At 45.4% G+C, this 13,710-nt stretch overlaps 1 protein-coding gene across 1 annotated transcript in view; it reads left to right on the forward strand.

Moving 5' to 3' along the window:
* Positions 1-13,710, forward strand: part of trpm3 (transient receptor potential cation channel, subfamily M, member 3) — a gene marked incomplete at both ends in the record, with an annotated part of 426,331 nt that overhangs the window by 295,680 nt on the left and 116,941 nt on the right. Inside the window, 3 exons of the mRNA XM_079516029.1 lie at positions 2,131-2,265; positions 2,654-2,704; positions 13,400-13,435. Of these exons, the coding sequence (XP_079372155.1) occupies positions 2,131-2,265; positions 2,654-2,704; positions 13,400-13,435 (222 nt within the window). The remainder of the gene's footprint in view (positions 1-2,130; positions 2,266-2,653; positions 2,705-13,399; positions 13,436-13,710) is intronic.

Raw genomic sequence — 13,710 nt, forward strand, 5'->3', positions numbered from 1 at the left:
TGAGAGGGTGATTCCCAGTTCTGATTCCCAGTCAGATTTGATTTTGTGCAGTCCAGGGTCAGTCTCAGGTGAGATAAGATTATAAAAAGATGAGATATGGCCGTTTGGAGTGTTAATTACTTTGAGAATGTCATCAATTAGAGATGGGGGTGGGAATGGGATCATTGGAAATGTGGGAGTGAGAGTCTGGGTAAAGTGCCGGATGTGAAGGTATAAATTGGTCCGATTGGGGTATAGGTTGTAAATATCACGAATTTCTTGAAAACTTGCGAAATGGCCATAAATAAACAGGTCCTTAAAAAGTAGGCGAAACTGGAGTCGAATTAAAAAATATATATTTCTATTAAACTGATGGAATTTATTAGATTTTTCCTGTGATTTCCTCATGAAATTACTGAAAAGAATAATAATTTTATTTTGTTTACACTTTTGCTTGTTTTGAGAAATAATATTAATTTAAAACAAAATGTAGGAAACGGAAAATAAAAATGTCTGTGATCCACAGATGGGTTGGAGACTTAAATGATCTTAATCTCCTATCTTTTGTTCTAAGTTATAGTAGACCTCAAAAGTATTTTAATTATCTTGTATGGTGTTTGCAGTGCTTTTTTTCCTTTCCCGCAAGAAAAGAAAATTAAAAAAAGGCTTCTAAATCCTATCTTTTTTCCGAAAAACCTATGTTTCTATGTCAGTGGTGCTCAAATTTTCATGTCAAGGACCCCCATCTCAAAATATGTAGTTCCAGGGACCCCCCCCCCCCAGAAGCAAATATTTTAGTTAAAAATGTTCGCTCTGAAATATATATTCAATGATTTGCGCCACATTTTAACGATTTTTCAAAAATAGCAGACCTACGAGCTCGTAGCGCGCCACTCGGTGAGCTTGTAGATCTGCTATTTTTCAATAGCTAAATTATAACATAATGTTTAAAACACCAAAAGGGGTTCCCGCCCAAAATGGGTCAAAGCTTCTTTGAAGCACTGCAGAGTTCTTTGAAGACAGGGAAGCCCTCAGGCTACCACACACAGTTAAAATGCCATTACTGTCTCCAGGGCATAATGGACCAAATTAAAAATGTACAATATTATGTAAAAGGACTAAGAGTAGGCCCTAGTGCAGTGCCAGGCTGTCATGTGAGGTCACAGGGGATGGAAATTGCAATACCCCGGCATGTGCATCACACATAAAATGTAATTATTTTTAACTAATTTATTGCAGCTATAGCTATTAGCCTAAACCCCAATTCCAGGTGCCACCATACGCGTTCACTTTAAAAGACGAGATTCAGAATCATGAAAACCCCTTAGTTTGACATGTCACATGCTACTTAAATGTTGCCTTGTATTTGGTTGTCTATGGTGTGGTATAAAAAAAAAAATCACTGTGTGAACCGAGTGGTGCAACTCCCCTCTCCCCCTGCCCCTCTCTCTCTCTCTCTCTCTCTCTCTCTCTCTCTCTCTCTCTCTCTGTAATTAGCAGGCAACAGTGCAACACTATCTCTCTCTCTCTGTTTCTGGCACAACAGCGCCACGTTTGCCCCTACTGGTACTCTAAACATTGGGACATAGTCACATAGTCCCATAGGGACATTGCTGTTCCTTGGAGTGGTTGGAACCACTCAAAAACACAAATAAAAAGTGTGTCATGACATCGCAGGTTCATCCTTAACCGTTGAGCTTTTGGGCCTGTGGCTCCCATGGATATGTGCACGTGTTGAAGGCAGTGGCGTGCACAGATAGACACTAGGAGGTGTTAGAGCACCCCCTGCCATTTTGGCAATGTGCCCTTTTGAAAAAAAAAATGAAAAAAAACCTTATTTTTTTATGTTTTTGTATACTGTGTACAGTACACTGTACAGTATGTGGACCATGGTGACATTGATCAATTCTTGATTAAAACAAAGCTTCTAATATATTATTTAGGCCCCAAAATCTATAAATCTCACACTATTAAGGCAACCGGCCGGTTCCACGCGCTGCACAAGGTGCCCTTTTTTCACTTGAGCACCTGCCCCTCTAAATGTCTGTGCACGCCACTGAGCACCTGCCCCTCTAAATGTCTGTGCACGCCACTGGTTGAAGGGCTGTGTGCGACGTGATGTGATGTGATGTGATGTGATGTGCACGCTAGGTGGGCTCTCTGGAGCAGTCCATGCTGGACGCGTTGGTTCTGGACAGAGTGGACTTCGTCAAGCTGCTGATAGAGAACGGAGTCAGCATGCACCGCTTCCTGACGCTGAGCAGACTGGAGGAACTCTACAACACGGTGAGCACGCACACGCACGCACGCACGCACGCACGCACGCACGCACGCACGCACGCACGCACGCACACAGGCCCATGCTCCTTGCGAAGCATCGTGGAAGCAGATACAGTACATGTTGGTCATTTTCATCAGTAGCTGATGCCATTAAAATAAATGCTTTTTATAACTTCACTGGAAAAGGAGTGTCCTGGATTTCCTTTGTTGCTTTATTGTCGAACCCTCTCCAACGAGCGCTACGGACCACCGCCGTGCTTATTCGTCTTTGTATATACTGTTTTCTGCTTTCACTTTCTGGACAAAGCGGCTGAAAACAGTTGAAATAAACACTCACGTGATAAAAAAAATCATCCCGGGTTCTGCTGTGTTTTTCTTTGTCATGTTTCCTCAGAGACACGGGCCGTCCAACACGCTGTATCACCTGGTGCGGGACGTGAAGAAGGTACGTGCCTCTCACCTGTACGTACCGTAGTCTGTGTGGCTGTACTTGTGTGTGAGTGTGTGTGTGCAGGGCCGGTCCTGAGCAATCTGGCGCCCTAAGCAGGATTTTTTACTCTGTCCCAAAAATTGGGGAGGCACTGTGGAGGCACTGGGGGGACAGTGGGGACACTGTGGAGGCACTGGGGGTCCACTGGGGAGGCACTGTGGGGGACACTGGGGAGGCACTATAGGGAGGCCCTGGGCAGACATTGGGGAGGTACTGGCGAGGCACTGGGGGGACACTGGTGAGGCACTGAAGGGGACACTGGGGAGGCACTATAGGGAGGCAGACAGAGTTGGGACAGAGTAAAAAAACAAAACAACTATATATATATTTTTTTATTTATTTTTGGCGCCCCCCCCCATGGCGCTCGAAGGCCTGTAGGAAGAACCGGGCCTGTGTGTGTACGTGTGTGTGTGTGTGTGGAGCGCGTTATGTTGGCAAGAGTAGACCTGTGTTATTAGGAACCGTATATTGTCTGTGCTGCTTCTCCTGCGGTCAGTCAGTCGGTCAGTGGTCAGTGTGCACTACGGCTGCTGAATGTGTCCATCCGTCACGTTGTTGACATGTTTGCAGACGACATAGCGTTATTCTGTTGGTGTGTCTCGCCGTCGGTGTGTTTATAGGGTGGTGGTTCTCAAAAGGTTTGGGCTCTCAAAGAAGGGACCTCCCCGTGGCCAGGGGTGTGCACAGATAGATAGACCCCAAGTGGTGCTATAAAGCAACTGCCCTTTTGCCCTCTGGACAGCAAGCAAAGTTCCACTTTTAAAGTAGATTTTTTCCGCAACACTGGTAAGGGAATAACTCCACTGGTTCCACTGGTTTATTGATTCAACGTTTCGATCACTGTACCGGGATCTTATTCAGGAAGGTTCTTCTTTCCTGAAGAAGATCCCAGTGATGAATAAACCAGCAGAGCTAAGTTATTCCCTTACCAGTGTTTGCGGACTCTTATTTCTTTCTTCTTTCTTGCAGCACGCGGGCTAGAGTGGATGTGCTCCATGCTCTATTACCTTTCCAATATCTATATCTCTATATTTCACACACTATTAAGGCAGCCGGCGGTTCCACGTGCACGCCGGCACAATGTGCCATTTTTTCACTTGAGCACCTGCCCCTCAAAATGTCTGTGCACGCCGCTGCCCTTGAGGTGGGTTCCCGAATCAAACGGGACACTCTCCAGGTCCTGTGACCCCCCCCCCAAATAATTGCAGTGGGGTAAAAGTAGCCTATTGGTAATTGGAAATGATATCTTAAGTAATGTACAAATGCATGAAGTACTTAAGTAAATGCACTTATAGTTGCTTTCCACCACTGGTGTATACAGACAGAACCAAACGGGTCCATTTGGTTCCATGATCTGCACACACTCTTCAGAGGGAAATGAGAACCACTGCTTTAGGGATGCCAGGCTGTCCTATATAGCAGCTCAGTGGTTCCCAAAGTGGGGTCCGGGGACCCCCAGGGGTCCTTGAGGGAGTTCCAGGGGGTCCCCAGCTAAATGTCAGTTTGGAATCAAATGGACCCGTTAGAGTCCATTTGGTTCCATTTGTACCATTGCAGAGTTAAATTAACATTGATTTTTTTAATATAAATTGGGGTCCCAGAGATAGAAATTACATTAAATGGGGGTCTGTCGTGCATGTCAAACTGGGGGGGGAGGGGGGGTCCTTGAAATGAAACGGGTTGAGAATCACTGCTAGAGCCGTAAAAATCTTCTCTTACGGGTGTCCTTGGCATATCTTTTCAAATGGGGGTCTGCGGGGCTAATTAGTGTCAATTTGGGCATTGAAAAGGTTTGGGAACCACTGCTATAGCTGCTGTTGTGATGATTCCAGGAGGTCCAATAGCTGCTGTTGTGATGATTCCAGGAGGTCCAATAGCTGCTGTTGGATGATTCCAGGAGGTCCAATAGCTGCTGTTGTGATGATTCCAGGAGGTCCAATAGCTGCTGTTGGGATGATTCCAGGAGGTCCAATAGCTGCTGTTGTGATGATTCCAGGAGGTCCAATAGCTGCTGTTGGATGATTCCAGGAGGTCCAATAGCTGCTGTTGGATGATAGCAGGAGGTCCAATAGCTGCTGTTGTGAGGATTCCAGGAGGTCCAATAGCAGCTGTTGGATGATACCAGGAGGTCCAATAGCTGCTGTTGGATGATTCCAGGAGGTCCAATAGCTGCTGTTGGATGATTCCAGGAGGTCCAATAGCTGCTGTTGGATGATACCAGGAGGTCCAATAGCTTCTGTTGGATGATACCAGGAGGTCCAATAGCAGCTGTTGGATGATACCAGGTGGTCCAATAGCTGCTGTTGGATGATTCCAGGAGGTCCAATAGCTGCTGTTGGATGATTCCAGAAGGTCCAATAGCTGCTGTTGGATGATTCCAGGAGGTCCAATAGCTGCTGTTGGATGATTCCAGGAGGTCCAATAGCTGCTGTTGGATGATTCCAGGAGGTCCAATAGCTGCTGTTGGATGATTCCAGGTGGTCCAATAGCTGCTGTTGGGATGATACCAGTAGGTCCAATAGCTGCTGTTGGGATGATACCAGTAGGTCCAATAGCTGCTGTTGGGATGATACCAGGTGGTCCAATAGCTGCTGTTGGATGATTCCAGGAGGTCCAATAGCAGCTGTTGGATGATACCAGGAGGTCCAATAGCAGCTGTTGGATGATACCAGGTGGTCCAATAGCTTCTGTTGGATGATACCAGGATGTCCAATAGCTGCTGTTGGATGATTCCAGGAGGTCCAATAGCTGCTGTTGGGATGATTCCAGGAGGTCCAATAGCTGCTGTTGGGATGATTCCAGGAGGTCCAATAGCTGCTGTTGGATGATTCCAGGAGGTCCAATAGCTGCTGTTGGATGATTTCAGGTGGTCCAATAGCTGCTGTTGGATGATTCCAGGAGGTCCAATAGCTGCTGTTGGATGATTCCAGGAGGTCCAATAGCTGCTGTTGGATGATTCCAGGAGGTCCAATAGCTGCTGTTGGGATGATTCCAGGAGGTCCAATAGCTGCTGTTGGATGATTCCAGGAGGTCCAATAGCTGCTGTTGGATGATTCCAGGAGGTCCAATAGCTGCTGTTGGATGATTCCAGGTGGTCCAATAGCAGCTGTTGGATGATACCAGGTGGTCCAATAGCTGCTCTTGTCAGTGATGCGTAGAGGCTAGAGGTCATGCTTATCTCTTTCAGCTCCAGACGCTGTGGCTGCGTAGCGCTCTGCACGGCTCCTATCTGTCCTTTTCCATTCATCATTCCTCCCCTCTCTCTCTCTCTCTCTCTCTCTCTCTCTCTCTCTCTCTGTATACAGTACACACCACAGTAGATCAAAGCTAATTTGCTCCGACAGCGAGTGCATCGAAACCGACACACAGCTGAGAAAAAGCAAACAAACAAAAAAAAGACAACTCAATCCTTTCTGTCAGATTAATATGGTGTTTGTTATCGAGCATACAACGTGATAGTCTTCCTGGAGTAGTAATCCTTTGTTTTCCTCACGTCGTTTTCCCACGATTCTTAAAACAGCGGCGCATAATTGACACGTTTAGGTGTTTGGCAGACGTTCTTATCCAGAGCTAATTGCGAGTGCGGGATCGTAATAGCTCAAGTCAATAAACACGGTTAAAAGGAGGCACGGTGGCACAGTCGGTAGTGCTGTCGCCTCACAGCTAGAAGGTCCCGGGTTCGAGTCCCGCTGTGGGGACGCTATGGCCGTGTTCTCTCCTCCACGTCATTAGTGAAAGGCCTTTCTGTGTGGAGTTTGCCTGTTCTCCCCGTGTCCCCTAGGGTAGGTACCCTCACACGTTCTCCCCGTGTCCTCTAGGGTAGGTACCCTCACATGTTCTCCCCGTGTCCCCTAGGGTAGGTACCCTCACATGTTCTCCCCGTGTCCCCTAGGGTAGGTACCCTCACATGTTCTCCCCGTGTCCCCTAGGGTAGGTACCCTCACATGTTCTCCACGTGTCCCCTAGGGTAGGTACCCTCACATGTTCTCCCCGTGTCTCCTAGGGTAGGTACCCTCACATGTTCTCCCCGTGTCCCCTAGGGTAGGTACCCTCACATGTTCTCCCTGTGTCCCCTAGGGTAGGTACCCTCACATGTTCTCCCCGTGTCTCCTAGGGTAGGTACCCTCACATGTTCTCCCCGTGTCCCCTAGGGTAGGTACCCTCACATGTTCTCCCTGTGTCCCCTAGGGTAGGTACCCTCACATGTTCCCCCCGTGTCCCCTAGGGTAGGTACCCTCACATGTTCTCCCCGTGTCTCCTAGGGTAGGTACCCTCACAAAAAAATGCAGTAATGCTAGTCTCTATACCGCCTCCCGGGGCCTGATGGAGGTGATAAAAAGCGACCTGCTCACTCCTCACGCATTGGAAGCAGAAATATATGCCAGGAACCCCCATAAGAGAAGACTTGTTGCATTAGTCTACGGACCCACATTTAATGGCATATCTATCTCTGGGATTAGGCTATAAAGGTTTGAGGACCACCACTGGACTCCTCCTAAAGTGCCACAGTAGAAAACCCTGTGACTGACATTCAGTAATTGTATGGTCAAACCTAAGAACATTGCAATGTTATGTAAAAACAAAATAGAACGTTTTGCCACAGAAACAGACAAGTCTTTTGTCCGTGTGTGTGCAGACATTATTGATTATTATAGCCACATATAAGAAAAAACGACATGCAAAACACACAACTACTTCAACGTAGTTGTACGTTGTACGTTGTATGTTGCACATTGTCAGCAACTTGCAGAGAAGAGAGGAAGCTTAAGCACTCAGTTGAGTTTAATATCGGTTCAGACAGAGACAGTCCACAGAATACCAGCACTCACTTTGTATCCAATAGGATTCTTGTTTATTGTTTACTCCAGCAGCAAACACTCACTTTGTATCCAATAGGATTCTTGTGTATTATTGTTTACTGCAGCAGCAAATAAGTGAACGTTTCGGCCCAGAGGTCTTCCTTCCTCAGCGTAAAAATTGTCAGCATCTTCTAATTATGCTAATTATGACCAGCCCACTAATGAGGGGTGATGGAGGGGTCTCTCTCTCTCTCTCTCTCTCTCTCTCTCTCTCTCTCTCTCTCTCTCTCTCTCTCTCTCTCTCTCTCTCTCTCAGCACCATTAATTAACCATTACATTGACGACATTGAGTCCCTGATTACAGTAATTCCCGGGGGGGTCATTATGGAGGTTGGGCTGAAAGGGCTGTTTCACTTTAAGACGCTTTTTGGGGTCATTTCGACGTTTATACTCAGGCGTTTGTGTTCAGTTCACCCTGAATAGTTTTATACTCAGGCGTTTGTGTTCAGTTCACCCTGAATAGTTTTATACTCAGGCGTTTGTGTTCAGTTCACCCTGGATAGTTTTATACTCATGCGTTTGTGTTCAGTTCACCCTGGATAGTTTTATACTCAGGCGTTGTGTGTTCAGTTCACCCTGGATAGTTTTATACTCAGGTGTTTGTGTTCAGTTCACCCTGGATAGTTTTATACTCAGGCGTTGTGTGTTCAGTTCACCCTGGATAGTTTATACTCAGGCGTCTGTGTTCAGTTCACCCTGGATAGTTTTATACTCAGGCGTTTGTGTTCAGTTCACCCTGGATAGTTTATACTCAGGCGTTGTGTGTTCAGTTCACCCTGGATAGTTTTATACTCAGGTGTTTGTGTTCAGTTCACCCTGGATAGTTTTATACTCAGGTGTTTGTGTTCAGTTCACCCTGGATAGTTTTATACTCAGGCGTTGTGTGTTCAGTTCACCCTGGATAGTTTATACTCAGGCGTCTGTGTTCAGTTCACCCTGGATAGTTTTATACTCAGGCGTTTGTGTTCAGTTCACCCTGGATAGTTTATACTCAGGCGTTGTGTGTTCAGTTCACCCTGGATAGTTTATACTCAGGCGTTTGTGTTCAGTTCACCCTGGATAGTTTTATACTCAGGCGTTGTGTGTTCAGTTCACCCTGGATAGTTTTATACTCAGGCGTTTGTGTTCAGTTCACCCTGGATAGTTTTATACTCAGGCGTTTGTGTTCAGTTCACCCTGGATAGTTTTATACTCAGGCGTTGTGTGTTCAGTTCACCCTGGATAGTTTTATACTCAGGCGTCTGTTTTCAGTTCAACCCTGGGTAGTTTTATACTCAGGTGTTTGTGTTCAGTTCACCCTGGATAGTTTTATACTTAGGTGTCTGTGTTCAGTTCAACCCTGGATAGTTTTATACTCAGGCGTTTGTGTTCAGTTCACCCTGGATAGTTTTATACTCAGGCGTTTGTGTTCAGTTCACCCTGGATAGTTTTATACTCAGGCGTTTGTGTTCAGTTCACCCTGGATAGTTTTATACTCAGGCGTTTGTGTTCAGTTCACCCTGGATAGTTTTTAACCATGACAGATCCATTGAAAAGACCCGTACTCTGTTCTGGTCACTGATATTGTCCTTCTATTGGCGGAGTTTGTTCTTCTACAGTATTTCTATTACGTCAGTGCTTTTTTACAAATGACCTTTTTAAAGAATTAAGAAAGGAATATTTATAGTAAAATGTAGGGGCTTAAAATGGCAACATTTGCCTCTGATATGTAGTAATTAAGTATATGATTGAAAAATAGAAAGTAAAGTAAAACTTCCTCACACTTTTACTTAAGTACTACTCGGGTACTTAGTTACCCCACGCACGTGCGCACACACACGCACGCGTGCCCACACACACACAAACGTTACCTGTTAACTGTCTTTCTTATTGCATCTCTGCCCTTCAAGCTAATAATTTGTCATCCCTCTCTCTCTCTCTCTCTCTCTCTCTCTCTCTCTCTCTCTCTCTCTCTCTCTCTCTCTCTCTCTCTCATCCACTGAACCTCTCGGGGGAAGATCTCATTATTTCCCTAAATGCAAATTGAGATATTTATCCAGAATCAATGCATTTTATGTCCTTCACATTATTGTCCCCAGTATGTTAGCCTCTGATTAACCCTATACTGGCGTACTTAATCTATTGGTTTCCAACCCAGAGAGCCAGTAACAGTCTCCCTGCATCGTGCTCTGGGCTTCAACGTTTCATATCGTTGCTGTCGGGCAGACTCCTTGCTTGTTTCTGTATCAGTGGTGCTCAATATTTCATGTCAAGGACCCCAAACATGATATGTATTTGGCCACCGACCCCCATCTGAAAATATGTTGTTCCAGGAACCCCTCAGAAGCAAAGATTTGAGTTAAAACGTTCGCTCTGAAAGAATATACATTCAAAGATTTGAGCCACATTTTCAAGATTTTTCAAAAATAGCAGACATACAAGCCGTGTAGTAGATCTGCTATTTTTCAATAGCTAAAGTATAACATAATGCTTGAAACACCAAAAGGGGTTCCCGCCCAGAATGGGTTAAAACAGTTTTTTTTGCAAGGAGTTGCAACTTTTGTGTTTTGGCCTTTAAGCGATGCGTTTTGAGCTTGTAGATCTGCAACTTTTTAAGTTTTTGAATTTGAAATCCTGAAAAGTAACATTCTTCCGCCCGACAGAGACGATATCTATAAAGTAATGGTTTAACCCATTCAGGACGGGAACCCCTTTTGGCGTTTTAAGCATTATGGTTATAAATAGCAGATCTATAAGCTCATAGCGCGGCACTCTGCTATTTTTTAAATATGGTGACAATGTGGTGCAAATCTTTGAATATATTCTTTCAGAGTGAACGTTTTTAGCTCAGATCTTTGCTTCTGGGAGGTGCCTAAAACAACATATTTTCAGATGGGGGTCCTTGACATGAAAATGTTTGAAAACCACTGACATAGAAACAGGTTTTTCAGAAAACTGTCAGGATTTAGAAGGCATTTGTAGAATCGTCCTCAGGTCTATAAGGTTCAAACACAATATCTCAAATTGAATTTGAATTGTATTTTGGAACATTGAAACTAAGAATGGACGAATGGCTCCCAGACACTGACGTGTGATTCAGAACAGTCCAGATGAAGCAACATTTTACAGGTTCTGGAAATTTGTTCCCCGGCCGGACGTAGCTTGTGGAAGGAACACTGGCCAGGGGGAGGCAGTATAGAGACCAGGATTACTGCATGTTTTTTGTGAGGGTACCTAACCCGACACGGGGAGAACATGTGAGGGTACCTACCCTAGGGGACACGGGGAGAACATGCAAACTCCACACAGAAAGGCCCTTTCGCCGAAGTGTTTGTTTTTGATGACGTGCCTCCCCCATCATGTGGATTTACCAGCTCTTTAGAGTTTTCACCCTGATATTGCGAGGTTGTGGTTCAAATAAAAATGGGACCCAGTGCCTCCCTGCTCGGCACTCAGTGCCTCCCTGCTCGGCACTCAGTGCCTCCCTGCTCGGCACTCAGTGCCTCCCTGCTCGGCACTCAGTGCCTCCCTGCTCGGCACTCAGCATCAAGGGTTGGGTTGGAGGTAAGCAGGGACGTGCACACACATAGACGTGGGAGTCAGCCGTTAGCCTATAGCCAGGCTAGTCAGCCGGGCCCTCACGCATGCATCGCTACATCTGGGAACCAGGAGATGGCGCCATAGGAGGAGATGACCTACCTCGCCAGCAATGGACCACACTGAACCGCTTAAGAACTATGGGGTTGGGCGCTTCAATGCATCAATGCAGAAGTGGGGATTGGCGGACAGTGCGGCATGCGAGTGCGGTGACCCTGAGCAGACCGCCGACCATATCATCTACACCTGCCCCTTATACAGACCACCCTCGGAAGCCAGCCTCTTCGACCTGGGACCGGAATATGCGGGCGTGGCTCCACGACACCGAGTTGGACCTCTGACTTTACACGAAAGAAGAAGAAGACATAGACGTCAAAGGGGGCTTCAGCCCCTGCCTTTTTACCCGTCTGTAAAACAACTGCCCTTTCCAAACCATGAATGCAGCATTTACTATGGTGGAAGAAATGCACATGCCCCTCTTTTCCATGCCATGCCAGAAGGCAGCATTCAGCAGAATTGCTGTTTTCCCCGAAGTCTCCTGAACTTGGAACGTGGCATTTTGCATTGAACAAAATTGTTTAGAAATCCATGTCGTACACACCGCATCTCCGGTAGATAAAGAGTGCTGGCATGCGCCCCGAAAATAGCCGATCTACAAGCTCTCAATGTGCCGCAGTGCGGCGTGTTGAGAGCTTGTAGATCGGCTATTTTCGCTATTTTTTTGTCCAGAAGTGCCCTCTTACGGGGTTTCAGCCCCTGCCCCTCTAACACTCTCTGCACGTCCCTGGGGGTAAGACATATTAGCATCATGACACATTAGCATCATGACATGACACATTAGCATCATGACATGACACATTAGCATCATGCCCAGGGGATGTACTTGACATATAGCATTGTGTACATGGGAGTGTTTATGCCAGAAGATACAGAAGATAGGATCCTGCCCTATGGGCCTCATCTAGGCTATACTTAACCGAACCGTAGAAAACAGTGTTAAATTAATCGTCTAGCCTGCCAGACACTTGGCTACGTTATCCAGGGGTTTATATTCTTTAATCCATGTTTTGATCCGATCGTATCGTTAGCCACCGTTCGTTAGCACAAACAGTCCAAGTGGGACAGTGGCCGCGGCCATTTTTTTATTTATTTTTTATAACTTTTATCCCACAAATTTGTAACCCATTTTTCACCCCTGTGTCAATTATCTAATGTGATCCTGGGCTCTACACACCCTCCGCCAACCTAGTCCCCATATATGGGGGACATGGGGAGAGCAACGGACTTGAACTCATGCTTCCGGCCGCGGCCATTTTGAAGATGCGCGCACATTCACTTGCATTCAATGGTCCGCGTTCAAAAGGCCTGTATCTCCACATTGGCGCAATGGATGTCGTTTTCTGGTGAAAACAAGGTCTTGTTTTCTGGTGAAAACAGAGTGCCAAGCAGGGTCCCTTTCTCAGAGTCTTTGGTATGACAGCTAGTGCATAAAATAGCAGATATACAAGCTCACACCGCGTCACGCTGCGACGCGTTGTGAGCTTGTAGATCTGCTATTTTCAGCATGCAACCAAGTGTAATATGACTTATACTGGATCTCTTGTCCACTACTCCCTAACATTTTAGTCTAGTTTTTATTTATTGACAATCGTCAGTATATTTAGTCTTATAGTTTTAGTCGCATCATAGCTTCCATTTTAGTTTAGTTAGTCGACGAACATTTTTCGTCTTAGTTTTAGTCCACGAGATCAACACTGGTAGCTATACCGTTTGAGCGATTGCTTCTCTCTTCTTTTCATGCCAGGGACCCCCAAATAAAAAATGGATTCACCCCAACTGAAAAAATCTAATACAAATAATACCTCACTTTGAGAACCACCGCCATAGAGATCTCTAGACGAGAGGATTCTGTGTATCCCATCGGGCCCTGCTCTCTCTCTCTCCCATGCCATGTGACTAAAATAGATTTCACATTAAAAAATGTATGAAACATTTGTTTTTAGGGGCGACATCCCCTCCAACGCCTGGCTTTTTGAAATCAGGTCATATTGGCAGCCAAGTCTATGGACTTTTAATGTTTGTTTAGAGCACTTTAAAGGAGCATTTTGAAAGATGTGAAGTGTATTTCTCCTTGGTATGAAGGCTTTCCGTGGCTAAGCTATAAGCGCTAGCTGACCCGTTACTCTCACTGACCTTAATGTGTGTTCTTTCCAAGCGAGAATATCCAGGTTTCAGTTGGATCTACTTCAAGGTGAATCCGATGATCATGTTTTTTTTTTCTCTCTAGCAAAAAAAAAAGAAAAAAAAATTGATGTGGATTTTTGAAGTGTAGTTCTTTAGGCATGTAACGATTTATTATCGTGAATCAATTAAAGTCGATTTTATATTCATAAGAAAATGTATCGTGATGCGAAGAATTGCCAGAAGAAAATACAGCATATTTGTAAGAGAATTTATTGATAAAACATGAGTTTTCAGTCATTTTATACTGTATTGAAACGAGCATAAGAGAAAAATTTTAAATTA

Source organism: Electrona antarctica, assembly GCF_951216825.1.
Source record: "Electrona antarctica genome assembly, chromosome: 12".
NCBI lineage: Eukaryota > Metazoa > Chordata > Actinopteri > Myctophiformes > Myctophidae > Electrona > Electrona antarctica.